The sequence below is a fragment of the Stigmatopora argus genome, chromosome 4 (assembly GCF_051989625.1).
Source record: "Stigmatopora argus isolate UIUO_Sarg chromosome 4, RoL_Sarg_1.0, whole genome shotgun sequence".
Classification (NCBI taxonomy): domain Eukaryota; kingdom Metazoa; phylum Chordata; class Actinopteri; order Syngnathiformes; family Syngnathidae; genus Stigmatopora; species Stigmatopora argus.
The window spans coordinates 1729223-1757188 of NC_135390.1; the positions used below are offsets into that span (position 1 = coordinate 1729223).

General features: G+C 41.1%; 1 protein-coding gene across 6 annotated transcripts in view; it reads left to right on the forward strand.

The window, feature by feature from the left end:
* LOC144073050 (adhesion G protein-coupled receptor B1-like) overlaps positions 1–27966 on the forward strand; it is a 200845-nt gene that overhangs the window by 65105 nt on the left and 107774 nt on the right. For all 6 annotated transcript variants that reach the window (XM_077598564.1, XM_077598567.1, XM_077598568.1 and 3 more), the window contains 4 exons: positions 4253–4321; positions 7521–7629; positions 14983–15126; positions 24601–24676. In XM_077598564.1, the coding sequence (XP_077454690.1) occupies positions 4253–4321; positions 7521–7629; positions 14983–15126; positions 24601–24676 (398 nt within the window). The remainder of the gene's footprint in view (positions 1–4252; positions 4322–7520; positions 7630–14982; positions 15127–24600; positions 24677–27966) is intronic.

The window sequence follows — 27966 nt, forward strand, 5'->3', positions numbered from 1 at the left end:
CCTCATTCAGTTCTATGCTGAGAGCAGCGGAGGAGTGTGCGTGCCGAGCGGAGTGATCGGCTTCATGGCTTCTCCTCCGCCCAGCTGATTGGAGGAATGAATGAGTGAGTGAGCGAGGCACTGGACAGCCAGGCCGATGTCCCGCCCTCCAGAGCCGTATACCTCACCGTGATTGGTTCATTCAGCTCCGAACACAACAAGTGTCATTCATATCAATCTTGCGGGCCGCACGAACATTAATCTTTCATATTAAGACGGGGGCCGCAAATTATCGTCCCGAGGGCCGCAGTTGGCCCGCGGGCCGCGAGTTTGAGACCCCTGCTGTAATGCTTGGCATGCACGGGGAGGCTATTTTTAGGGTGAACGTCCGCTGGGTTGATCGCAATAAGTAGTGTGTCGGCAAGAAATAAAACCAGTCACTCATCTGGTCAGGGCCATACAAAAATTGAATTTAGTGCACAGAGAAGGCGCAACGACCATTTTAGAGAACATTTTAGACTTAAGTGCGCCCTATACGTGTGAAAATACAGTACATCTATTGCTTATTTTTACATTACATAAACTTACAGTGGTTATGTTAAGAGTTCCACTTTTTGTTGACATGAGATTTGTGTGTACAGAAAACTTTTTGCGTAATATTCAAAATTAAAATGAAGTTAAAAAAAAGTACAATTATCAGATCAAAGTCCTTAAATTACTTTTTTATTTGCTTTCTTTACGTTACCTTAACTGGAACTTGTTTAGTTTTACAGACTCCAACCTTTGGCGACGTAAATTCTGTGAAAACATAAAACTGCATTTAGCAACGGGCATAATACAAGCAACAGCTTCACGCTTGGCAGTTTAAGTCTGGTTTGAATGCAGCAAATGGCCTCATCAAATAGTTATACATCTGTTTGTATATGCAGTGTTACAGCTATTGATAAGTTGATCAATTTGTTCCACTAATTGAGTAATTAGTTAAACATTAAACAAAGAAACACGTGCTTATGCTTGCAATAACATTTTTTGTCCCATGAAGTGAAATTATCGATGTTTTGATACCGACTGTATTTACGCGCATATTAGCCGCATTTGTCGAACAAAAAAATGATGACTGAATCGAGGATAGGGCTTATGTGCGCATAAAAAGACGACACATGCACAAAATTGCAAGGTAACAACAACAAAACGCCATAACACCATAACGCCATAACACCATAACGCCATAACGCAAGACAATGCGGCTGATACGGTCATTTATTTCAAAATAGAGAAAAGACAAACAGAAAAAAGGCCAAACAAAATTTATTTTGACATCATAAATGAAATTCAAGAAAAAACTAAACCATATCTTGCATAAAACGTGAAAAAAGAATCTCACTTGTACCTGTCACTTTTCGCTCAGGGCACCGCCATCTTACCTAGGGCACTGCCGTCTTACCTAGTTAAACGTGCTCTGACTGGCCAGACGCGATTAGCCTTGGTGTGATCGTAGCTCTTACCATGTCAGCACATCCCAATAGTTGTTAACGCTGATCGAAGGTCTTGCGGTCCATCGTTAAAATATCAGCCTTGATACATGCGTATTCCATGCTATTAGTATTGCACCCAGGGACTTGGTGAACAATATACCGCTATGGACACACTTCCTGGTTGTGCTTACGCCACTTCCTTTTTGAAAGGAAATAATTGTACATTTGTGATTATGAAATAAAACAAAATTCCGGTTTCATTTTATTTTATTTTTATTTGTTACTTTTGCAGTAAAATTAACCATAAAAAATAGAGATATTTCAACATTAGAAGCAATTTAGCCGCCACAACATCTTAAACTTCTGGTAAGAAAATTGTAATTTCTGTCTTTAAAAAGCATCAGGTTCTTATCAAGCTAGACCTATTTCTTTTTTCAAATAAAATAATTTGATATTTTGCATTTACAAAGACAGGCATATTAACTTCCTTATGATATTGACCCTAATAATGTGCTTTTTATTCATATAGTATGTCATAAATACAATGTACAATCATTTTTCTTAAGATTTTCCATTCAAAGCGTTTTAAGGGTTTATTTGCCATGCTGATCCCCCGTCCCGGGCCCGGTCATCGGAGCCTTTTCCCGGGGCCACTTTTATAGTCCGCCACCTTGCCTTCTCTTCTCGCTTGAAATCTCGGGCGTGATGAGTTTGTTCGAGAAAGGAAAATTCAAACTGGCGGACATCAAAACCTCCGAAAACGTTGCGATTTGGTCATAAAAGCGAAGACCTCATGTACAACGCGCACCTGAGCTTTGCTTCAATTTTTTGGTACAAAATTTTGCAATTTGTACTCAAATTAATATGGTACCTGGAACTCAATACCAATGACCGTATTTTCACACCTATAAAACCGTCTGATAGGGCGCAGTCTCATTTGCGGGTATATTTTCAGTTTTTTGTCATTACATTGGGCGCTTCCTCGGAAAAGGCGCTAGCATGACACTAGGCTAGCGTATGTTATGCTAGCTGCTAGCGCACCTTTGTTATGCTAGCCACTAGTGTATGTTATGCTATCCACTAGCGTATGCTATGCTAGCTGCTAGCGTATGTTAGGTTAGCCGCTAGCATGTTTTTTAAAGACAGCACGAGCAAAACTAAGTTTGATAATGCTTTGTTGAGATGAAAGGTACACTCTGTTATAAAGAGTTTGCCGATAAACATGCTAGGCTCCACTGTCAGTAAGAGTTGTGTATTACGGTCACGTAACTCGTGCAACACTGCCTGCCAGAACTACTATGTTGGTCATCTGTTAGCAATCCGTTAACAAAGCTGTTAAATTGTGTTCGATCCATAGAAAAATGTTTAGACTTAAGTGCGTCCTATAGGTGTGAAAATACGGTAACTTACGTGAACTCCTGTCTCTGAACTTCTTCGCCAATTATCTTAAAGCTGGGCTCTTAGATGAACAAAATTGCGATCACAACGCTGTCTAAACTGTGCTACTTGTGTGTGTGTGTGTCTAGTATGTGTCATCGTTTATCTTGAACCTACACAAAGGACTAAAGATGGAAATTAGCCCTTGGCTACAATCTTACATACTCTCATACCTCTACTTACGGATGCCTCTAGATACAAAAGTTTTAGGTTATGCATTTTTTAACATGAAAATGAGTGACTAGAGATACGAAAAAGATCCAAGTTACAAAATCCCCCAAAAAGTAAATGCATTTCCTTATCCACTATTTTATTTTGAATTCCCCTTATTAAGCGATTAAAAACTATACAAATGCAATGTGGCACATATTTTCACACACACACACACACACATAGGTAAAAGTTTAAAATGTACTACAAAGTGGACGGCTTTCGGCCCTGGTAGAACGGGCTCTTGCCATCATCTGGAGGACAAGCATGGGTATTACATCTATAACGGCTTTGGAGGGAGATATCTCAGTGGTGCAGGGCATATTTTCATATGCTTTATTTATTTTAAGACATTAATAAATGATTTCTTTATAATTTTCTGTCAGGAGTGGCCTGTTTTGTCCCTCCTGACGTGCCGTCATGGAAGCAGCTGCAGTCAATCTGCTGATTGCTTCCTGGCTTTATTATTTAAGGAGCAATGTGTGAGAGCACCATTGCCAGATCGTCTCTTTGTTTGTGCGTGCGCGTAGCATGCTGCCGTTCTGTTCCAGTCCATTGTGGATTTGTAGACCTTTGTTTATTCATTAAAGAATGTAGTTTGAAGTGAATTGGCTCGAGTCACTCACGTCTCCTGCGCTTGGGTTCCCCAAGATATTCCCGATCGCGCTGCGACGACGCAGCGACGCAGCGTGATCGTAACATTTTCACTCATTTGTGTTTTTCCTCACATCTTTCATACGTAATTGGGACACTTTGACCAATTTTAAAGGGTTTAGTTGGTAGTTGTGTGAGTACCGTGAAACGGATTTTAGAATATAAAGTACACCTACTTACGAAATTTTCAAGTAACGAAAAACGTCTTGGAACCAATTAATTTCGTATGTAGAGGTATGACTGTATTTACATATTAACATGAATATGATAATATTTGATGTCCCTTATTAAATATTTTTTACCTAAATGATTTAATAAGTTTTACTATGTTTAAGAAGGTTTAATGTGGACTTGTTTGGCCACAATTTTTAACTATTTAAATTGGTTACTATGTTTGTTTATCAAATGCACCCAAATTGCACAAGAATTAATTCTATACCTTTTCTGATTCATCAAATACTTTTTCTAACAATGAAATATCATGTTCTCTGTTCTAGAACTTTGTCCAGTCAGTTAGCAATCTGCTAATGGATGAAAATGGAGTACGATGGAAAGAAGCACAACTGGTAATGGTCATGTTTTTGCCATTTCTTTTGAAACTGCTTAATTTTGTATTCTTTTTCTGCTTCCTGATGAAAGTTATAAAGTCATGTTTTATTTAAAGTAGAGTCCACGTTAATATTTTAAGTAAATATGGTGCATCCTGGCAGCTCGGTGTAGAGGCAGTTCGCGCGTTTGCCTCACAGTTCTATAAGATTGAGCGTTCGATCCCCGGTCCGGACCTTCCTGTTTGAAGTTTGCATGTTCTCCCTGAGCTTTTGTGGGTTTTATAGGGGTTTCCTCCCACACCCCAAAAACATTCAGGGTAGACTGGTAGACGCTCTAAATTGTTCCTAGGTGTGATTGTGACTGGTTGCTCGTATCCTCGTGCTCGGCGATTGGCTGGTCACCAATTAAGAGTGTCCCCTGCTTGGTCCCCGATGTCACCTCCCACGACCCTCGTGAGGATAAGTGTCTGCAGTGTTGCAGACTCTGCATCGGTACGTTGTGGTGAAGAAGGAGCTGAGGCGAAAGGCGATTACGTTGTATACGTTCCCACCCTCATCTTTGGTCACGAGCTGTGGGTCGTGACATGAACAGGATCCAGGATACAATCAGCTGAAATGAGTTTCCTCTGCAGGGTGGCCGTACTCTCCCTTAGAGATAAGGTGAGGCGCTATATCATCCGTGAGGAGCTCGGGGTAGAGCGGCTGCTAATCTCGACCGAGAGAAGCCAATTTTATTAGTGTATCTGATTTAGGATGGCCCCTGGACACCTCTCTGGTGAGGTGTTCGGGTTACGTCCCACTGGTAGGAGGCCATGGGGCCGAACTAGGACGCGCTGGGTAGACTATACGTATCTTCCCCCTAGCCTGGGAACGCCTTGGGATTCTCCCAGAAGAGCTGGATGAAGCAGATGAGGTGATGGGAGTTTGGGCTTTCCTGCTGCCCCGGGACCCGACCTCAGATAAGCGGAGGAAGATGAGATGAGACCTCTACATACAAAATGTTCATGTTCTGAAACATTCAATCACAAAATGTTGTCTTTAGATTCAATAGAAATTCAAGTTCCAAAATGCAAAATCTGAAAAATTCAAACATCCCCCAAAACAAATACACGTGTAACATCCTGTATTTATTTTGATATTTGCTTAATAGAGTTGCTCTCTCAGTGACCATCTCCCAACACCCCATGGGCCTCCCATGGCTATTGCCGATGAGGGAGCTTCGTCTCCATTCTTTGTGAAAATAATCCCTGGAGTGCAATGCCTCGGAGGGACAGGTTGTGAGCAATGTTCCCTCTAATTTTTCATATGTCTGGGCATACTGACAACCACCCTGAGCACACTGAAGACCACTCTGAGCAACATTGGAAGGGGTCGCTATGGCCACACCATTATCACACCTGCTGTAAGCAGGTGCATGTCTACTACCCATAAATTATCTCGTCATAATACAATTTAATGATTAATAACCATGCATAAAACATCTTAATAAATATACCTAGAATATACACAAATCTGACTTAAATTTTTCCTTCTCACCTTTGATTCTCATTCAAATAACTTTTCTGCTGAATGTGTGTATTTTTCTATAGGAAAACACTTACAATTTTAGCTTCACTACATGTTTAGCAGGTGAGACCTTTCTCACCCAATTTCACCGCTTGTTGTTCCATTTGCCCAGCCATTCCACCTTAAAATAACCGGATTTCTTATTTTCTTTTGCTTGTTGAGTGGCTCTCCCACAGCCCGGGCGTTTCGCCATGATAAAGGGTGACTGGCCAGACACGAGTAGCCTTGATGTGTTCGTAGTTCTTACCATTTCAGCACATCCCAATAGTTGTTAACGCTGATCGAAGGTCTTGCGGTCGATCATTAAAATGTCAGCCTTGATACCTGCGTAATGTGTATCCCATGCTATTAGAATTGCACCCAGGGACTTGGTGAACACTATACCGCCATGGACACAGTTCTTAGTTGTGCTCACGTCACTTCCTTTTTGAAAGGAAATGATTGTACATTTGTGATTATTAAATAAAACAAAATTCTGCTTTGATATTTTTTTTCTTTTTAACAGCTCCACCGAACCATTAGCTAAATGCAGTGCCACAGCTTAGAGGGAACATTGGTTATGAGAGTGCAGGCCTTTGTGGGGTAGTGTTGAAGGAAGAGCACTCTGTCTTCCTTCTCGGGTTCGATTAATTTCTGATGTGGAATATGTTGGTTGTCCAAATACAGGCTGGAGGCAATGAACAGTGACTTCGAAGCTTTTATTACAAAATATTCTGGACACAGGTGAACCACAGGCAAGGCTGTCGTCCACAAATGCGCAGAGACAGACAACTTACATTCACCTTTATTCTCTCAAGAGGATGATACCGAAACCAAACAAGGATGGGATTTTCCTCTTCTTCATACAGTAAGCTGTTTGTTATGAACTGGCAAATAGAAGATAACGACAATGTTGCAAGTCTTCAAGGACACGTCTGGCTACAGGACAGAGCTCTACTAAGGAGAAGCTTGTGACTCATTTTGTCATGACTAGAAATGGGCAAAATACACATTTCAATATGAGACCCACTTCAGTAGCGACCACCAGCTACGACAGCGGAGAACAGCGTGAACTTGGCCCAAAACAGTGCTCTCCATATGGATCCAATAGACTGGGCGAAGAGGGGTTTTCTCCCCCCAAAAGATCTAAGTGTGATACCCTTGGTCATGACATATGGTGGTGTTTGAACGCAACCGTCCAGCCGAAAGCCCCTTTGATAATTTTCCAGGATGACTTCTATTCACAAAGCTATGGACAATGTACGGAGCCACTCTGACGGTGTCGTCCAGGTTTGTATGCCTTCGACACTGAGTTCTAACACGTGTCAGGAATTTTCTGAGTGTGCTAAATGTAATGTTATTCTTTGTTTTTCATCGTGGGCCCCACAATAGTTATTCAAGGTGTGAATGAAAAAAAGCATACTGTTATCAAATTGTTGATGATTTGTGTTACTCGCCCTTTCACCCTAATGGCCTTTGCATGTCTTGACCTTATAGTTCCTTTACTTTTTTTTTTGGTAGGAATAAAGCAATTATAATCAAGTGATGTCACTTCCTGATGCTCTGCACCTTTGACATCTACAATTGCCATAAAAACGTTTTGAACTTAACTTGCCGTGAGCTGTTGGAGACCTGATAAAATGAACCTGTTCTCACATATTGTCTCCCACAGCTGGGCCCTAGTGTCACCGAGCTATTTCACCTGATTGAGGAATTTGTGGAGGTCATTGGTCTCAGAATGAAAGACTTTCAGGACATGTATGAAGTAGCTGATAACATAGGTAAGCCAAAAATAACCAAAACATTTATGGTATGGTATTTCTCTTTGTCTATTTCAATGACTTTTGCAGTAATATTATTTTGGAAATGCTGGGAAATACCGTATTTACTATCATATAAGCCGCCCTCGCGTATAAGCCGCACCCTTAAAATTGCCTAAAAATTGTTGAATTTTACAATTTCTCGCGTACAAGCTGCCCCCTGATTCACAATTTTCACCTTCATATTCATGGTTTCAATAGGTAGTACAGATGTGTTACTTTGATGGGGAAATGTTAATAAAAAATCATCACACGTGGTATTTCTGAGATAATGTATGAATCAAAAGCACATTATTAGGGTCAATATCATAAGGAAGTTAATATGCCTATCTTTGTAAATGCAAAATAACAAATTATTCAATTTGAAAAAAGAATTAAATCTTGATGAGAACTTGATGCTTTTCATCAACAGAAATGACAATTTCACAATGTTATAAATTTCCTATGTTTTCCGTTGTCTTTTCATTAAAAGGCAGGTTAGTCTATTGTTTCTTTTAGTTCAGGCACCTAAGTGGGAAGCTCAGGGTCCTTAAGTTTTCATGTTATGTTGTTTAGGCAGCTTAGGTTCCTATAGTTGTAGTTAGAGTTGTAGTTCTTTTGGATGGAGTACCGCAAACCTTTTCGGAGTTTTCAATGTTCGCCTAAATGTTGACTATAAGGTGTTTGCGGAGAACAATGCCAATCACTGTCAATTCCTTGAAATTCATATAGTGGGAGCTGATGAGTCATTTGTGTGCCTTTGTCTCGCTCTCTGACTGGGGTATCTGTGTAGATGAGGTGTCCCAGCGCTATGAACGAACACCGTAACGCTAAGCTAATTCGCTAATAGTTTTATCTGTTTATCTTTTTTTACTTTCAAATAATAATAATCGGACATAGGCCCTGTCGTCATTATCAACAACAAAAAAGCCTACTTGTCATCACACCGAGAAACTGCGTGTGACGAAATTGGTGGAGCTTCTCCATAAGCTGCGTTTACTTGGCAAAAGACCTAAATAATTGTAATTTGGCATTCCGCTGTTATGGATACAGGTCGCTTACCTCTCACTGTCTTCCACTTACCTTCAGTCAGCTAGTAGGAGGCAGATCACCACCCAAACATCTTTTCATATTACCTCAGAAGGGAATGTGTGTTATGTTACCGCAAATTTAGAGTTCTGATGGATGTGGGGAAAAACTGTCCTTAAGCCTATTTGTCCGTGCTTTGTGGGACCTATAGCGTCTGCCAGAGGGCAGCAGCTGGAACAGATTGTGACCAGGGTGGTAAGGGTCCCCTATGATGTTCCTGGCTCTGCTGAGGTAGCGAGGGCTGGCAATGTCTTCCAGTGAGGGGAGAGAGCTGCCGACAATCCTCTGGGCAGTGTTAATCACTTTCTGCATGGCCTTTTTGTCTGCCGCCGTGCTTCCAGCGTACCACACTGTGATGCAGTACGCCAGGATGCTCGCTACAGTGGTTCTATAGAAGGTTATCAGAAGCTTGGTTCCCAAGTTGTACTTCCTAAGTACCCTGAAGAGAAATGTAGTCGTTTCTGAGCCTTCTTCACTACTGCCGTGATGTTTGTAGACCATGAGAGCTTATCCGTGACGTGGACCCCCAGGAATTTAAAGGACTGGACCCTGTCTACACATACTCCATCTATAAGGAGTGGGGCCAGATCTGTGCTGTGTTTACGAAAGTCCAGTATTATTTCTTTAGTTTTCGTGGTGTTCAGTGTGAGATTGTTCACCGAGCACCACAAAGACAATTTGTTGACCTCATCTCTGTAGGCCGACTCATCCCCTCCTGAGAATAGTCCGACCACAGTGGTGTGGTCAGCGAATTTGATGATGGCGTTAGACTGGTGGGTGGGTGTACAGTCGTATGTGTACAGGGAGTACATAAGAGGACTCAGTACCCAGCCTTGAGGGGAGCCAGTGCTCAGTGTAATGGAGGAAGAGAGGTGGGGACCAAGTCTAACAGTCTGTGGTCGGTTGGTCAAGAAGTTCTTTATCCAGCCGCAGATGGAAGAGGATAGTCCAAGGTGGGAGAGTTTGTCAGTCAGAATGTCCGGTTTTATGGTGTTGAAGGCTGAGCTATAGTCAATGAAGAGTATCCTCACGTAGTTCCCATAGTGTTCCAGGTGGCTCAGTGCTGTATGAAGAGCAATGGCAATAGCATCCTCAGTGGACATGTTTGCTCTATAAGCAAACTGGTGAGGGTCAATTGAGGGAGGGATTGTATTCCTTATATGGTGGGCTACCAATTTTTCAAAGCACTTCATGATCACAGGCGTGAGTGCAACAGGCCTATAATCATTCATGCTGTCAATGGTTGGCTTTTTGGGGACAGGGATAATGGTGGCAGATTTCAGACAGGATGGAATGATGGATTGTTGCAGGGAACAATTGAACATTTTTGTGAAGACTCCAGCCAGCTGGTCAGCACAGGCTTTGAGCACCTTCCCAGGTACTCCGTCTAGGCCAGCAGCCTTCCTGGTGTTCACAGACCGCATTACCAGTCTTACTTCCTGTTCCCGGAACGTCAGTGTATTGCTGCAGGGTGGTGGTCTGGGTGTTGAGACTGGGTCTGATTTGTCAGTCTCAAAACGGGCAAAGAAACGGTTCAATTCCTCCGCTAGTGAGGCATTTGCGTTAACAGACATATTATTGTTATTGTAGTTGGTAATATGTCGTATTCCTTGCCACATCTTCTTTGGGTTATTTTCTGTGAAGTGCTCCTCAATTTTCTTAGTATATGCTGCCTTGGCCTTTTTAATGCCTCTTTTCAGCTTAGCTCTGGCAGCTCTATATTTTATCTTGTCCCCTGATCTAAAGGCGGTGTTACGGCATTTGATGAGTGGCTGTGTCTCATTGGTCATCCAGGGTTTTTGGTTAGGAAAAACCCGTATTCGCTTATTTATAGTGACGTTGTCAATGCAGTTTTTTATGTAACAAAGTACAGAGTCTGTGTAGTCCTGGAGGTTGTCGTGTACAAAAAGTTCCCAGTTGGTGCGGGAGAAACAGTCCTGCAGCTGAGAGAGTGCGTCTTCGGGCCCAGTTTTTATTAACTTTATTTGTGGGGTTGTTTGCCTCCGGAGTGGAGTGTAAGCGGGGGTGAGAGATAGGCAGAGGTGATCTGATCCAGCTAGGTGAGGGAGGGAAGTGGCTTTATAAGCATGTTTGATGTTAGAATAGACATGGTCAAGAGTTTTGTCTCCTCTAGTATTACAATTTACGTATTGAATAAACTTAGGTAAAACAGTCTTTAAACACACCTTGTTGAAATCACCAGCGACAATAAAAACTCCATCGGGGTGGTCAAGCTGTTGTTTGTTTACAGCCGTTAGCAGGAGGTTAAGTGCCGTGTTAACGTTAGCATTCCGAGGTATATAGATAGCCGTTACTATGACGACCGTTAGCTCTCTCGGTAAATAATAGGGCCTGCACCGTATTGCCAATAACTCTAAATCCGGGGAACAGTGAGTGTCAATGATCCTACTGTCACAACACCATTCATTATGTATAAACATGCACAGTCCTCCTCCTTTGCTTTTGCCTGTTAATTCTTTTGAACGGTCGTTCCGAAAAAGCGTTCGGCTAGCTAGCGATACCGCAGCGTCGGGGATATGCGGGTGTAGCCACGTTTCTGTGATGAGAATAATATTCTTTGTTCCTAACAAAGCTATTGGTAGTAATTCGAAGTTCCAACTCATCCATTTTGTGGGTGATGGATCGGGCGTTGGTCAAAAAGATACTAGGAAGCGGTGCTCGGTGTGGTTGTTGTTTCAGCTTAGCAGCCAGGCCCGTAAATAAATGACCGTATCAGCCGCATTGTAATGCATTATGGTGTTTCGTCTTTATCACCTTGCAGTTTCGTGCATGTCGTCTTTTTATCCGATTATAAGCCGTACCCTCGAGACAGTCATCATTTTTTTTGTCCGACAAATGCGGCTTATATGCGAGTAAATACGGTATATCCATATGGTGGCAAAATACAAAATGACCTGATCACTGCTATTGCTAAAGTGATGGAGAAAGAGATCAGAAGGGAAATAAAAAATGCACTGTTTGTCTCTAATGGTGGATGAGACGACAGACGCGAGTAATGCAGCATAGCTCACACTGGTCCTGTGTTATGTCACAAGCAAAGGTGTCAAGGAGTGGTTCGTCATATTTGAAAATGTTACCAGTTGGAAGCGAGCCGATGACATTGCAGGTCTTATCATTCAATTTTTGGTGGAAAATGAATGTCTGGGTAAAGTTGTGGCACAGTGTTACAGTGCAGCGGTCATGTCTTCTGGATTAAATGGGGTGCAGGCTAAAGTTAAGGAGAGAGCACCGTTAGCTTTATTCATACACTGTTATGCACATCAGCTCAATTTAGTACTGACTCAGGGGGCCTCAAAGCTTCAAGAATGCAAGATATTTTTTGCTCACTTAATGGCTTTGCTGCAATTTTTTCGAGATCACCTTGACGCACACAGCTGCTGGACGAAATCTGCCAGCGGCGTCTGCCTCGTGTGGCAACAACACGGTGGCAGTACACATCCAGAGGGGTCAATACAGTATTTGAGAAGAGAGCTGCTCTAAAGGAACTTTTTCATCACATCCTGGAGCATCATGACGAGTACGACGAGGAGTCTGCGGTGTGCTGATGGGTTTATAGCACGTCTGGATGATTTTGAATTTTGTTTTTTGCATCAGACATTTAATGGCATTTTTGAGCATTCAGACGTGCCTTTTTCAATACTACAGAACAACAAACGCACAGTTGCACAGTTTTGTCTTGAAAGAGTAAAATAGTTTTGTGACACAGTTGAACGCGAGAAGAGCCCATATGAGGAAATCTACGAAGCCACTGAACGCAGCGCGGGTGCTCCAAGCGCACGAAGATGTCAAGCGCAAGATTCTCGTGCGCACTACCACCAACTCCACGACAGGATTCTGGACAATATTATTGCCAGACGCGGACCAGATTTGAAGACCACGGAAGACTGATGTTCCTCTCCCTCCTCGACCCGCAGAAGTTTTCGGAATACCAGAAAACTGTCCCACATGCAGCCTTCTCCATCTTAACGCAGAGGCATGAAACACTTTTCGATCTGCCTCGATCGGCTAAGAACAGAACTGATTGTAATGTATGCCATGGATGATTTTGCAGGAAAATCTCCCACTGATCTCCTTGACTTCCTTCAGCAGAAAAATCTTAGTGAGAGCATGGGGCGGTTTTACACATTAGTGTGTTTGGCAGTGACCATACCACTGCTTCTGTCGAACTGACATTTTCAGTCCTAAATAGAATCAAAACACATGCCAGAAATACAACAGGACAGACTCGTTTTTCAGCATTAGCTTTGATGGCGATAGAAAATAACTTCTTGATGCACCTGAAACGCACGGGTAATCTGTACGACAGAGTAATTGAAATCTTCTTGAGGAAAGAAAGGATGATGGATTGTGTGTATAAATAAAGAGAATCTTTGGTGAGTAAAATGTGTCTATTTTCCTAAATAATATTTACATTTTTGAGGTTAGTATTGATTCTCTTTTTATGTGTCGCAACTGTAGCTGCAGTAAGGGCTTTATAGCCATAAAATACTTATTGAGGGTTGGCTTGTTTCACATGTAGCACTACTTAAGGCCTAGGTGTGAAATGCACAGCCCGCCACTGAGTATCATCACATGTACACCGCGACATTGTAAGCAAAAGGCATTGCAATCGTAACAGGTAAATAGACAACATAAACTTATAATACAAAGAAACAGAAGCACTTTACTTGTTAGATGTACACTGGGTCAAGGCTTACTACATTTCATTGAGAGAATTTCCTTTTGAAGCATGGCATGATGTAATGACATTCACATGACACGCATGAACATTTAAAGGGACCCTCTGCTAATGTGCCATGGGTTCGTTTGTTAAGAGAAGTCTCAAAAATCACAACATTAGTTGGTAAACTACGGTACACTACATCACCCATAGTTTTACTTGTCCCAAATGTGCTGACAGAGCTGTAGAAAATACCACAATACATATTTCTCATCGCTTATTTATTTTATTGTATTTTTTTATCTACATCTGAGTGGACAATTTTTGGGGGGGCATTAGATACAAACGTTGTGTATTTCAACATCATCCCACTCTCATACTTTCTCTGCAAACAAATTACAAAAACAATAAGCAACTCTCTCTCTTGCACTCTTCTCTCGCACTCTCTCGCCTGCACTCTTTTTCTCACACTCAATCGTGCTCTCGCTCACAGTCTCTGTCGTTTTCTCACACACAATAACCTAAATAGATCCTTTGTGCAAGACAACATCACTTCCCCAAACCAATTAGAATATTAGTTTTAATTTTACCACATTACTATTAACTCAACATGACTTAAAAGGTTTAAATCCGGTTTTCAACATCACCAGGTCAATTGTCAAGACTACAATAGCTTACATCTAAAACTACCAATAACACCACATTCCGACATAAGCATCTACCGAAGTCCTCTCTTCCTTATAACCCTTGTTGACGTCCTTACAAGTCAAACTTATGTCTCACGATTCACCACTGAACAAAAAATAACACGTTCAAACAGCATACTCTTTCAAAACACTTCTCTCACAAGCACACACACACACACACACACAATTAATGCTCACACAGATTAGGCAGGAGATGAGACGGGCATAAAGGAGCACACGCGCACACACACAGGCACACAGGACCCAATTTGGTGACAACAACACACACAGGACAAGACAATACAGAAAAAAGTGAACTTTTAACCAATCAATATAACTGATTGATCTTATGCCCAACTTCACTATTTTCTAGTAATGCATTAATATTGCTATAAATTATTTGATCCGTTTCTAATAAGACTGCACGACGTGTTAGGGCCACACCACAGGACTCATAGACGAGTGTCACATTTATTAAGAGTAGCTGTTGCTTTGTAGGTTGTTGCCTTTTTGCACGATTGGAGGTCGCAACCACTTAAAGTTGGCACGCAACAACTTCCTCTATACAAAAAATGACCCACGGATGATAGGGTGCCACCGCTTGGCTCTAACTCTAGCCAATGGGTTAACCTCTGTCACATCAAACAACTTCTCTCTTTGCGACACTTGTAAAGTGGTTCTCACGCCATGTATGACTTTTGTCATCGTGCAACCTACTCCAGTTCGAAAGAAAATAGAAAGAGCTTTACCGGTCCGCGTTGAGAAAATGTTTAATGACCACTGATTTAATGGTCTGTTTTAAAAATAAAAAAACAAGCATGATAATCCAGGGTATTTCTTAGGTGAAGGGGTTAATAACTCTGGTCATATCTTCTACAGTTTTAAGCATCCACAAGCGTCCATTGCAGAGTAATGCAGATATCACCTTCCCAATGAAAGGCTGGAGGGGCATGGTTGATTGGGCCCGCCATTCAGAGGACAAAGTCATTATTCCCAGACGCATCCTACTAACAGGAAAGCCAGGTGAGTACTGCACACAATAAATGTATTATTATTAATTGATTGGTTGGTTAATACTTGCAGTGTACAGTAATAATTGATAGAGAAAGAAAGTGGCACATTGCTATGCCACGATTACAAACGAGACATTGTTCGTCAATGGCGCCATTGCGTCATGGCGTCACAGCGCCATTGCGTCATGGCGTCACGGCGCCATTTTGTCATCGTGCCATGGCATCGTCAACTTGCAGTTTCGTGCATGTCATGTTTTATGCGCATTTTAGCCGTACCTTCGATTCATTCATAATTTTTTGTCCGCCAAAACCAGCATATATGCGAGTAAATACGGTAAATGTAAGATACTTTCCATTAAGCAGATGTTATGTCAATGAATGTTGGGGCTACTTGCCAACACTTAAATAAACTTGAACACAAGAGCACACATTGAGACAGAAAGAATGAAATTTAAAGCCGCGTCTGCAGAGGCGGGGGAAAGGCAACAATTCAGATGCCGGAGAATGTGACTACTCTCCAGGCTCCTCCAAGCTAGTTCCTGCCAAAAAGCTGCTTCAACTGTGTTTTAATAAAGATAGGACAAGTCATAAAAATGGGAGGCGTTGATACAAATGAAGGAGGTGGAGTACAAAAGGTGTAGTGCACATTTTAACCAATAGGTGTAAATAAATTCTATTCTAGTAACTTCTAATACATCAGAGTGCAAAAGTGTGCAAGATTAAATATAAGAATACAATTAATATTTCACAATGAAGCCCAAGATGCATCCGTCCCGTGACAGTGTCTCCTTTTCTTAGTCATGGGGGGCTGTGTTATGGTGCTTCCGTCTCCATTCTAAACTTGTATTGTGCAATCTCATGTTCTTCGGGACTTATGACCCACTTTCCATTTTGTATTTCATGATCAAACAAATAAGAACTTGTCTACATACACTTTTTTAAATTGAGCCTTGGCTGGCTCCTGTACTCTTGTGACGTAATCATTTTCTAAGAGAGTTGATTGTAGTAATTCATAAAATGATAATTGTGGGGGACAATTTCAATAATTCTGGTTTTGTTTGTTGTTTTTTTAATACTCTCTTTCTATAATTTAATTGGTGTGTAAACAGTTGTGAAACTGGGACTTTAAAGTGTTTTCTAAAATTTGATGATCATGTTAAAACAGTAATACTCAAAATATAATAACTTACCAAAGAACACTTTAAAAGTTAAGTTCTGTCAGTACTCTCTTGAAAGCATCGGGAAGGATGTTTCCACGGGATATGTTGATAAGATATAAACAATATCTAATCAACAGAAAAATATGCTTGTGCCAATGCATGCAGCGTCAAACTCTCGCTACTTTACTCTTTTTGTGTTTTTCGTGTGTCTTTTTGAAAGTTGTTCGTCAATACCACCACGCGAAAGACAAAAAACATGCTGCACAGGAACTCACAGATGCAATGACGAGCGTGAATAACTGGCCTGAAAAATCCCAACTACACTTAAACATCTAAGACTGTGTTCTTCTAAAAATAAAAGCGACAACTAGCAGTGACCCCAACATTTTGTCCAAGGAAAAACAATCAATGTAGTTCTGTTGGAATAATGATTAATACCCTTAAATCATTATTAGTAATATTTAATTAAAATTGGAAGACATCTTTCACATATCTGGTTACAACTTGCAAGGAGCCACACTCATAACGCGCCTTCGTTCCTGAGCATTTCTGACGTGCAGTCTCCTCTTCTCTGTATTTAGTCGCACATAACTGAAAACATTTCAATGTAATCTGATTCAAAACAATTGCCATTATTAGATTGAAACCAAAACACCTGCGTAAGAATTTGCAGTATAAGCATAATAATTTATTTATAAGGTAAACTGCCAGCATCCCAGACAAAACAATTTATGAGTCCTTCTTAGATCATTGTGAACTTGCATCTGGGTGTCTGGGTCGCGAGGTCTATCTCCCAGTAACAGTCCTTGGAGGGTGAGGTGTTATGTCAACAAGCTGGAGCCAGCAGGGTGACCTCGAGTTTGTCCCAGTCTCAAATTAAATACACTCTTATACAAAAGTAATTAAAATGCATACATCTATAATATCATCATAGCCTTATTATTAAAAATGCTTACAAAACATATAGAAACATCCCATAATAAATCCAACAAGTTCTACAATATAAATACCTAGGAATCACTCTTGACTCTCAACTTGTCTTCAAACGACATATAAATAACAAAAATTAAATTAAATTTGTCCTATTTTAGGTTCATTAGAAACAATCTAACACCCGAGTCAGCAAAATTATATTTTGACACAATGATCATACACATGACTTACTGACTAATAAGTTGGTCATCAGCTCCTGGAATCCAATGAGCCCAGGAAAAAATAAGACATGATGACAGTGACCGAAAAAAAAGTGGCGTTGCTATGCTAAAGGACGTAGCACGCCATTGTGGCACAATGAATCTACCATGCGTTTTACCAAGAAAAAAGAATCAAACATTTGGAAAATGGCCACAATATCCTTTTCACAGGGTGGAAAAAGAGAGGTACCTCTAGTACAAGTACTTCTATTCTATATATGAAATGTTCTGGTTATGAAAACTCTCGATGGGAAAACCTTTGTTCCAAGACACAAACACAGTCACTGAAACGTCAAATGTAATCGAACATCCCTGAAATGTAAATACACTTCCTTAATCCATTTATGTATTTTTTAATTGTTTCGGTAGAGCTTTGCCAGTGATTATCTCGTGCTGCCCTACCATTTGCTAGAAGGAAACTGCGTCTCCATGAGCCCCATGTTAATGCTCTGTACACGGATGCTAAAGACAGTGCAGGCACTTTTCAGGGTAGCAGCCACCGGGTGTAACAGGGAAGCACAGCACCAGCCTAAGCCGAAAACGGCACACTCCGGGCAGATGCCAGTAGTGGCCAATGGCAGAGTTTGAGTGCCACAGTCCAACCAAAAGCCCTTTTTCTGCACTATTCAATCTTCTCCAGGACCATGGCTGATCAGCTCTGGCCTGATTAATGTGCCTTTGACCCTTGTTCGTCAAATAGTTGTTTCTTGGTTTTTTGAGTGGGGGTAGTACAATTTTAAGTTACATTTTGTCGTATTTTAATGCATCAGCCTTATATATCACTATCCCCACAAATGTCAAAAACTTTGATTGGCATATACAGACCTTCATTCATCTCTAATAGATTCTATACGGAGCTTCAGGCCCTACTTAGGGAATACGACACAAAAAATGAAGTTATCTTGCTTGGAGATTTAAATATTAACTGGCTCGACAAAATTAAATCGGAGATAGTTGAAATCACTGTTAACTACATTTAAGATTGCAGCCTAATGAAATTAACAGAACTATATCGTCTGCAAAATATAGTCTGCAACTTAACAGTACATTATTTTATCTTTTTAAAATTGTCATCATCCATTATCTTATGTCATCCATTTTAAACTACAAATTATCATCTTTAGTATAATATATAAATCTGTAAATAACATAAACAGATAACGTAACAATTCATCAATACCTATTTTTTTTTTCTAAATGAACAAATGTAATCTTACACTGAGTTGAGGATGTGCAGCTGATATGGGGTGGGGTTGTGGCAAGAAAGACAGTGTCCAACTAATCGTCATAAAATAACATGATTTACATGACATTATGCTTTTCCCAGGCCCAATCTGTGCGCAAAATTTGGGGGGTTCTTGGGCATTTAGGCCTTCAAAAATGTGAATGATTGCAGAAAATATTCCTACAGACACCCAAGAGACGTTGCAGCTGTCACTGCTGAGGGCCTAATTAAGCTTCCAGAGCGCTGTTTGAACAGACCAACCTAATTTTAAGAAGTTATTTGAGTCAGTGATTTCTTTTACCTCTAGGCTACTTTTTTGTTGGACACAGAGAGTATGGTGTATACATGCATGTCAAACAGGCCAGAGAAAATTTAGATGCCTAGGAAGTAAAATGCATGCCGTATTTATTTGAGTATATGGTGCACCCGTGTATAATGCGCAACCATAATTTGACTAAAAATTGGCACGTTTTTTTTTAAATTAGTTTTTCTCAGGGTACACCAAGGATTGTACTGGTAACTGGCAAATGCTGAACACATGTTGCCATGACAAAACATTTATTCACAACATATTGAATTGAAGTGAAGTGAATTGAATTGAATTGAATGCTTTTATTATCATTATACAAGTATAATGAGATTTCAAAGCTTTCACCACATAGTATACAGATAACAACAGACGGACAAATAAATCAATAAATACGTAGTCCACGTGAGGTCAGCAGAGTGAGGCGCGCATGTCACATCTGAAGTGCAGGATGAGTTTCATGGTTGGTTTTGGAGACATTCAGCGCCAAGTCGCACCACTCGCTGAGTCTATGGACGCAACAACAAACAAACAGACACAATCATTATATAGTATGGATAAATAAACATTAAATAATCAATAAATAAGAAACAAATAAGTAGTCCAAGTGAGGTCAGCAGAGCGAAGCGGGCTTGTTCCGTCAGAGTCCAGGATGGGTGTCCAGGATTGTGCCATGGTTTTTGGAGACATTCAGCAACTAGTTGCACTGGTCGCTGAGTCTATGGACGCTTTAACAAACAGGCAAATACATAGAAATAACTAAATAGTAATGATAAATAATCACTAAATAGTAATTATAATCACTAAATAGTAATGATAAATAATCACTAAATAGTAATGATAAATAATCACTAAATAGTAATGATAAATAATCACTAAATAGTAATGATAAATAATCACTAAATAGTAATGATAAATAATCACTAAATAGTAATGATAAATAATCACTAAATAGTAATGATAAATAATCACTAAATAGTAATGATAAATAATCACTAAATAGTAACGATAAATAATCACTAAATAGTAGTGATAAATAATCACTAAATAGTAATGATAAATAATCACTAAATAGTAATGATAAATAATCACTAAATAGTAATGATAAATAAATAATCACAAAATATTAATATAAATAGATAATCACGAAATAGTAATGATAGATAGTCACGAAATAGTAATGATAAATAGATAATCACGAAATAGTAATGATAGATAATCACGAAATAGTTATGATAAATAGATAATCATATATACATACATACATATATATATACCGTATTTTCTCGAATTAAACGCGCACTCGAAAATAACACGCAGGTAATTTTGGGCCAAAAACATCTGGAAAAACGATGTAATCGAATATAGTGCGCACCTAAAATTTCCCGCTGACGAAAATCAGAAATCTTACCTTTTTTTCTTCGTTTCACGATTGTTTTGTTCAAAACCGGATAGAGAAATCTTCAGGTACGAGCGTGTCGAGTGTCGTGCAGTTGGTGGAGTTATGCGTTTGAATTTTAGGACAATAGATGATACACAGAGTGGACAAACATATCATGTAGACATGTTATGTTGCAATACCTTTTAGACTTCCTTGAACATTGACTACATTTCAATTGACAATACCATGTTTTAATTCAAATATCTATTGTCATTCTCAAACAAGAAAAGGAACATACAAATTGAATAAATAAATGATTTGAAGATATGCACAATGGAAAAGACTACCGTAATTACTCGAATATAACGCGCACTCGAAAATAACACGCAGGTATTTTGGGCCAAAAAAATCTGGAAAAACGCAGTACTCGAATATAGTGCGCACCTAAAATTTCCCGCTGACGAAAATCAGAAATCTTACCTTTTTTTCTTCGTTTCACGATTGTTTTGTTCAAACAAATTTATTCATTAGAATCCTTCAAATGAAGAGTTCCTCTCTCTCTTTGTCTGTCCTCTTGTTATGACCGCGCCGCGTCGCTGGGTCGTCGCAGCGCGATCGAGGGCATCTGTTACGGTCGCGCCGCGTTGTGCGACGCGACCGTGGATGTAGGTAGACCCAAATACAGGAAGCAGGAGAGGACGAGGCATTCAGCGTGATACGGAGTCCTTTAATGAATCAACCAAGGCGTGGAAACAAACGTGGCCGCATGCGGCGCGCATACGGACAGAGGCAACAGAATAACGACAGCTAGCGACCGCTAGCAACCGCTAACAACAGTCAATGATAGTCAACGATAGTGAACGATCCGGCGACGTGTGATGACGCGTTGCTACTTAAATACAGGAAACGAAAGGAATCAATGGATTGGCTACAGCCGGTATGCGTCAACTTCCTCTTCCTCCCACAACACATCATCCGATTGGCTTTACGAGATGACGTAAAATCCGTGCGTCGGCTGTACGAGATGACGTAAAGTCCGTGCGTCAAAGTGAGTTTGACAATGCTTTTTTCGATCGAAAATTTATAATTTATTTTAGTTATTGATTATAACACTGAACTGAGAGAGGGTGAACTGAGACGAGTACGAGGCTAGAGGGGGGCAGTGGTGGTCTCGGCTTTCCGATTTTCGATCGGGTTTACGAGATGACGTAAAATCCATGCGTCGGCATTTAAGAGATGACGTAAAATCCGTGCGTCAGCTGTACGAGATGACGTAAAATCCGTGCGTCAAAGTGAGTTTGACAATGCTTTTTCCGATCTAAAATTTGTAATTTATTTTAGTTCTTGATTATAACACGCACCCCCAACTATTGGAATTAATTATATAGCAAAAACCTGCGTGTTATATTCGAGTAATTACGGTATCACATGTGTTTAAACTACAAGTGTTCATCAAGAGTACAAATTTATTCATTAGAATCCTTCAAATGAAGAGTCCGCATCAGAATCTTTAAATAGTCTCTGCAGATATTCCTCTCTCTCTTTCTCTGTCCTCTCATCCGTCTCCTCATACATCTCTTCGTTGAGAATCCTATCAACGTCCACGCTTCCTTCATCCACTTCCTCTTCCTCCCACAACACATCATCCTCAGTACCATCCAGCTTGTTGGTGAGGCAACACTACTTCGTTTTAAGAAGTTCTTTCTCGAACTCTGGGAACATTGCTTTTCTTCCACGTCCTGATGCTTTTGCTGTTGCTTTTTCTTTCAATAATGAGTCTTTCTTCTTCCTCCAACCACGGATGTTAGCTTCACTAATATCGAATTTTCTTCCAGCTTCTCTGTTGCCCAATTCCTCTGCCACTTTGATGACTTTTCTTTTGAACGCTGCGGTATAACTTGCTCGTTTTGATGCCATGTTGCTTGTACAATGTCCAAAACTGAACTGAGAGAGGGTGAACTGAGACGAGTACGAGGCTAGAGGGGGGCAGTGGTGGTCTCGGCTTTCCGATTTTCGATCGGCTTTACGAGATGACGTAAAATCCGTGCGTCAAAGTGAGTTTGACAATGCTTTTTTCGATCGAAAATTTGTAATTTATTTTAGTTATTGATTATAACACTGAACTGAGAGAGGGTGAACTGAGACGAGTACGAGGCTAGAGGGGGGCAGTGGTGGTCTCGGCTTTACGAGATGACGTAAAATCCGTGCGTCGGCTTTACAAGATGACGTAAAATCCGTGCGTCGGCTTTACGAGATGACGTAAAATCCGTGCGTCGGCTTTACAAGATGACGTAAAATCCGTGCGTCGGCTTTACGAGATGACGTAAAATCCGTGCGTCGGCTTTACGAGATGACGTAAAATCCGTGCGTCAAAGTGAGTTTGACAATGCTTTTTTCGATCGAAAATTTGTAATTTATTTTAGTTATTGATTATAACACTGAACTGAGAGAGGGTGAACTGAGACGAGTACGAGGCTAGAGGGGGGCAGTGGTGGTCTCGGCTTTCCGATTTTCGATTTGCTTTACGAGATGACGTAAAATCCGTGCGTCAAAGTGAGTTTGACAATGCTTTTTTCGATCGAAAATTTGTAATTTATTTTAGTTATTGATTATAACACGCACCCCCAACTATTGAAATTAATTATATAGCAAAAATCTGCGTGTTATATTCGAGTAATTACGGTATATATATATATATATATATATATATATATATATACATATATATATATATATATATATATATATATATATATATACATATATATATATATATATATATATATATATATATATATATACATATATATATATATATATATATATATATATATATATAATTTTTTCGCGCTTAATAAGGGGAATTGCAATCATTAATAAGGGGCCCATTTAGCCGCGGTTGAGATGTATGTAAGAAACAATCTTGAAACATGGATAATGGTTGTTGTTACACAGCCAATGGTAGCCCAGTCGTGTGTGGCAAGGTTCTAAAGTGAGAATCAATGCATCCGCGACAATATTTTCAAAATAAATAAAACGTGGGCGGCCCGGCGGCTGAGTGGTTAGCGCGTCAGCCTCACAATGGGGGATCTGGTTTCAAATCCAGGTCGGTCCACCTGTGTGGAGTTTGCATGTTCTCCCCGGACCTGCGTGGGTTTTCTCCAGGTATTCCAGTTTCCTCCCACATTCCAAAGACATGCATGTAGACTGTTTGGACACTGTAAATTGCCCCTAGGTGTGAATGTGAGCGTGAATGGTTGTTTGTCTCCTTGTGCCCTGCGGTTGGCTGGCCACCAATTCAGGGTGTCCCCCGCCTCCGGCCCGAAGTCAGCTGGGATAGGCTCCAGCACCCCCCGCGACCCTTGTGAGGATAAAGTGGTTCAGAAAATGAGATAACATAACGGATAAGGAAATGCATTTAATTTTGGGAGGATTTCCTTTTTGTAATTGAGGCATTCATTTGCATATAAAAAGCTTTTGTAATCAGAAATGTCCGTACCTAGAGGCATTCATAAGTAGAGGTATGACTGTATGTTGTCAGCATATAATCTTATTACTGAGTTTTTTTGTCTCTATTTTTAATTTTCAATTTTAGCTATCAGGATACTGTTCTGGGCGGCCCGGTGGAGCGAGTGGTTAGCACGTCAGCCTCACAGCTCTAGGGTCCTGGGTTCAAATCCAGGTCATGTCCATCTGTGTGGAGTTTGCATGTTCTCTCCGGGCCTGTGTGGGTTTTCTCCGGGTACTCCGGTTTCCTCCCACATTACAAAAACATACAGGTAGGCTGATTGGATACTCTCAATTGCCCCTAGATATGGGCGTGAGTGTGCATGGTCTCCCTGTGCCCTGCGATCGGCTGGCCACCGATTCAGGGTGTCCCCCGCCTCTGGCCCGGAGTCAGCTGGGATAGGCTCCAGCACCCCCCGTGACCCGAATGAGGATGAAGCGGTTCAGAAAATGAGATGAGGATACTATTCTTTATTTGTATCAAAGTTAACATAGTTTGTGAACATATAAGAACTGAAGTGTCCAAGGAAGTCAAACTGTAGCATTTACTATATAGTTGACTGGTCATGTAGGCCATTTTCATTCTAATTTGGAGGAGTTGAAACTCCAAGAATAACCTGCATTTTCTGAATTTTTAGCCAGTGACTGCACCATTAGGATTCTAATATATGCCCAATTCATTTTCTCTCCTGATCAATGTGTGTCTTTCAGATTCTGGTGACTCATCCACATTTGTAACAGGTATCATTCTGTTCAGAAACTTGGGGAATGTTCTGAAATTGCAAAGGTAAGACCACAGTTTAGGATAAAAAAAAAAAAAAAAACTGTTGAAATTCTAAATTTTTTTAATGCTGTGTTGAATTATTATTAATATTAATTGTGTTAATTTTCCAATACATATGGTGACCAGATCCCAACTCACCTTTGAGAGAGAAGGTTATATCTGTGTGAAACAATGTGAGATTACAATGTTATACCGTATATGCGGCATTAAATTGATGTCAGAAGATTGAGCTTTTAAGGGGCGGATTGGGGGCATGAGTGGTTTGCACGTCAGCCTCAGCTCTGGGGTCCTGGGTCCAAATGTCGTCCAAGTGAGGAGTTCGCAGGCGACACCACTGTGGTCGGACTCATCTCAGGAGGGGATGAGTCGGCTTACAGAGATGAGGTCAACAATTTGTCTTCGTGGTGCTCGGTGAACAATCTCACACTGAACACCATGAAAACTAAAGAAATAATCCTGGACTTTCGCAAACACGGCACAGATCTGGCCCCACTCCTCATAAATGGAGTATGTGTAGACAGGGTCCAGTCCTTTAAATTCCTGGGGGTCCACGTCACGGATAAGCTCTCATGGTCTACAAACATCACGGCAGTGGTGAAGAAGGCTCAGAAACGACTCCATTTCCTCAGGGTACTTAGGAAGAACAACTTGGGCACCAAGCTTCTGATAACCTTCTATAAAACCACTGTAGAGAGCATCCTGGCGTACGGCATCACAGTGTGGTACGCTGGAAGCACGGCGGCAGACAAAAAGGCCATGCAGAAAGTGATTAACACTGCCCAGAGGATTGTCGGCTGCTCTCTGCCCTCACTGGAAGACATTGCCAGCCCTCGTTACCTCAGCAGAGCCAAGAACATCATAGGGGACCCTTACCACCCTGGCCACAATCTGTTCCAGCTGCTGCCCTCTGGCACACGCTATAGGTCCCACAAAGCACGGACAAATAGGCTTAAGGACAGTTTTTTCCCCACATCCATCAGAAATCTAAACTCGCGGTAACATAACACACATTCCCTTCTGCGGTAATATAAAAAGAGGTTTGGGTGGTGATCTGCCTCCTACTAGCTGACTGAAGTAAGGTAAGTGAAAGACAGTGAGAGGTAAGCGAGAGGTAAGCGACCTGTATCCACAACAGCAGAATGCCAAATTACAAGTCCGTAACTTACACTGATTTAGGTCTTTTGCCGAGTAAACGTAGTTCATGGAGAATCACCATCAATTTCGTCACACGCAGTTTCTGCGTGTGATGACAAGTAGGCTTTTTGTGTTGTGATAACGACGACAGGGGCCTATGTCCGATCATTATTATTATTATTATTCTCCCCGGGCCTACGTGGACTTCCTCCAGGTACTCCGTTTTCCTCCCACATTCCAAAAACATGCATGGTAGGCTGATTGGACACTCTAAATTACCCATAGGTATGCGTTTGAGTGTGCATGGTTGTACGTCTCCTTTTGCCCTGCGATCGGCTGGCCACCGATTCAGGATGCCCACCGCCCTCTGGCCCGGAGTAAGCTGGGATAGGCTCCAGCACCCCCGCGACCCCTATGAGGATTAAGCTGTTCATAAAATGAGATGAGATTGATCTTTTAAACACCATGCCGTCAACTAATGAGTGAGGAATAGAATGTCTGGGCACAATTGTGCCCTATCAAAGGTGAAGGTAGAAACTGATGAGTGCTTTATCGACAAACCAGTGACAAGCATTTTTGCTGTAGCAGTGAAGTTCTGCTGCATGCCCGCCACGATGGGGGGACTTCAGAACACTGCTGAGGAGGTAAATTTGAGGTGTGCAGATGTACACATGTGATGCAATGCCCCGATGTCGCTGAAGTTTCTGCAATCACTAGCCATGTCTGGAGGAGTCATGCTGTGGTTATCCCATGGAGATCAACTTCCGTTTAGTATGTGATGATGGCCTGGTGGCCTTTGAAAAGTGAAAAGCCTTATCTGTTGTTATGCAGGAGGATTGATTGCATCGTCATGTGACTTTTGACAGTCTTCTTAATTGCCGCTCAGTCAAAAGATAAATAACTTTAATCTGAAAAAGAAAGTTTTTATATCTGCAAGAGACTACACTTGCTTGCTCCGACATGATTCTACTTCCAGAAGGGAAGCTTGAACACCAGAACCCCATAAACAATGTAAGATGACCTGCCGGTGGGTGTGGCATAAATACCACAATAGCTGGAAGAACTTGTATGGGGATTGACATTTCTCATGGTTCATCACAAGAACAAGACCAACCGCTGTTTGCAGATTTCCATCTACTGCAAGTATGGCCAAATCTGTCATCCAATGACGCCTTGCTCATGGACGATGGACCAGCAGGGAACCCAGAAGGGAGCACTGGAGATGTACAATTAATCAAAGTCTGGCCAAGGGTTCTGCAAATGGCAGAAACCACAGAAAGAGAAGTCAAGGCCATTCTGGAAACATTATATAGCCCTCTATCACTCCCTGTTCATCTGGGGATGTCATGGTTCTGAGAAAAACAGGGTTCTTTCCGTGGTTCTGTGTGGATCACGGAAGGACTGCTACACTCTTCCCCAGGTTGAAGAGACACTGGGTCTGGTGTTGGGATTCACAGTTTACACTTGATAAGTAGATACTAACAAGTTGCTATCACTCCTGAGACAAGACTATAACCTGCATTCTTCACAACAAGACAACACTAATGGTTTCATTGTGAAGAAGAATATAGGTAGTGTTGGCGATGGGCGGAGATGGTTTATATTTCAGAGGTGAAAGAAGATGGATTGAGTGAGGCTATTGATATCAGAAGGGTAAGAAGGTGAGTCATCAAGAATAACATACCAACTCTGAACCTCAGAGTAAAATGAGATAAATGAGTGGTTGATGGGCAGAGCACCTTTTTTAAAAAATAATGGTGAGCCGCCTCGTGGTGTAGAGGTCACTCACCTGACTTCAGTGCAGGCAGGCGTGGGCTTGATTCCCGCTGGTGGCGGTATGATTGGGAGTGCGGATGGTCGTTTGTCTCTCTGTTTGACCTACATCTGACTGGCGACCAGTCTATGGTCTAATCTGCCTTTCACCGGGCAGCAGGTGGGTTAGGTTCCAGCAACCCCCGCAACCCTTTCAAAGATGGGCAGTATGGAAGATGAATGAATAAGAACATAGTTGTTGTTCAAAAATAAAATGAATCCTCACAAATACAACGTGTCTAATAATTCTGCAATCCCACAAATATATAAAAAAAGTACTTTATCGTAGCCTCTGGTTTCATGTTCTAGGTAAGACCATCCAATTTCATGAATATGTTTTGTAATAT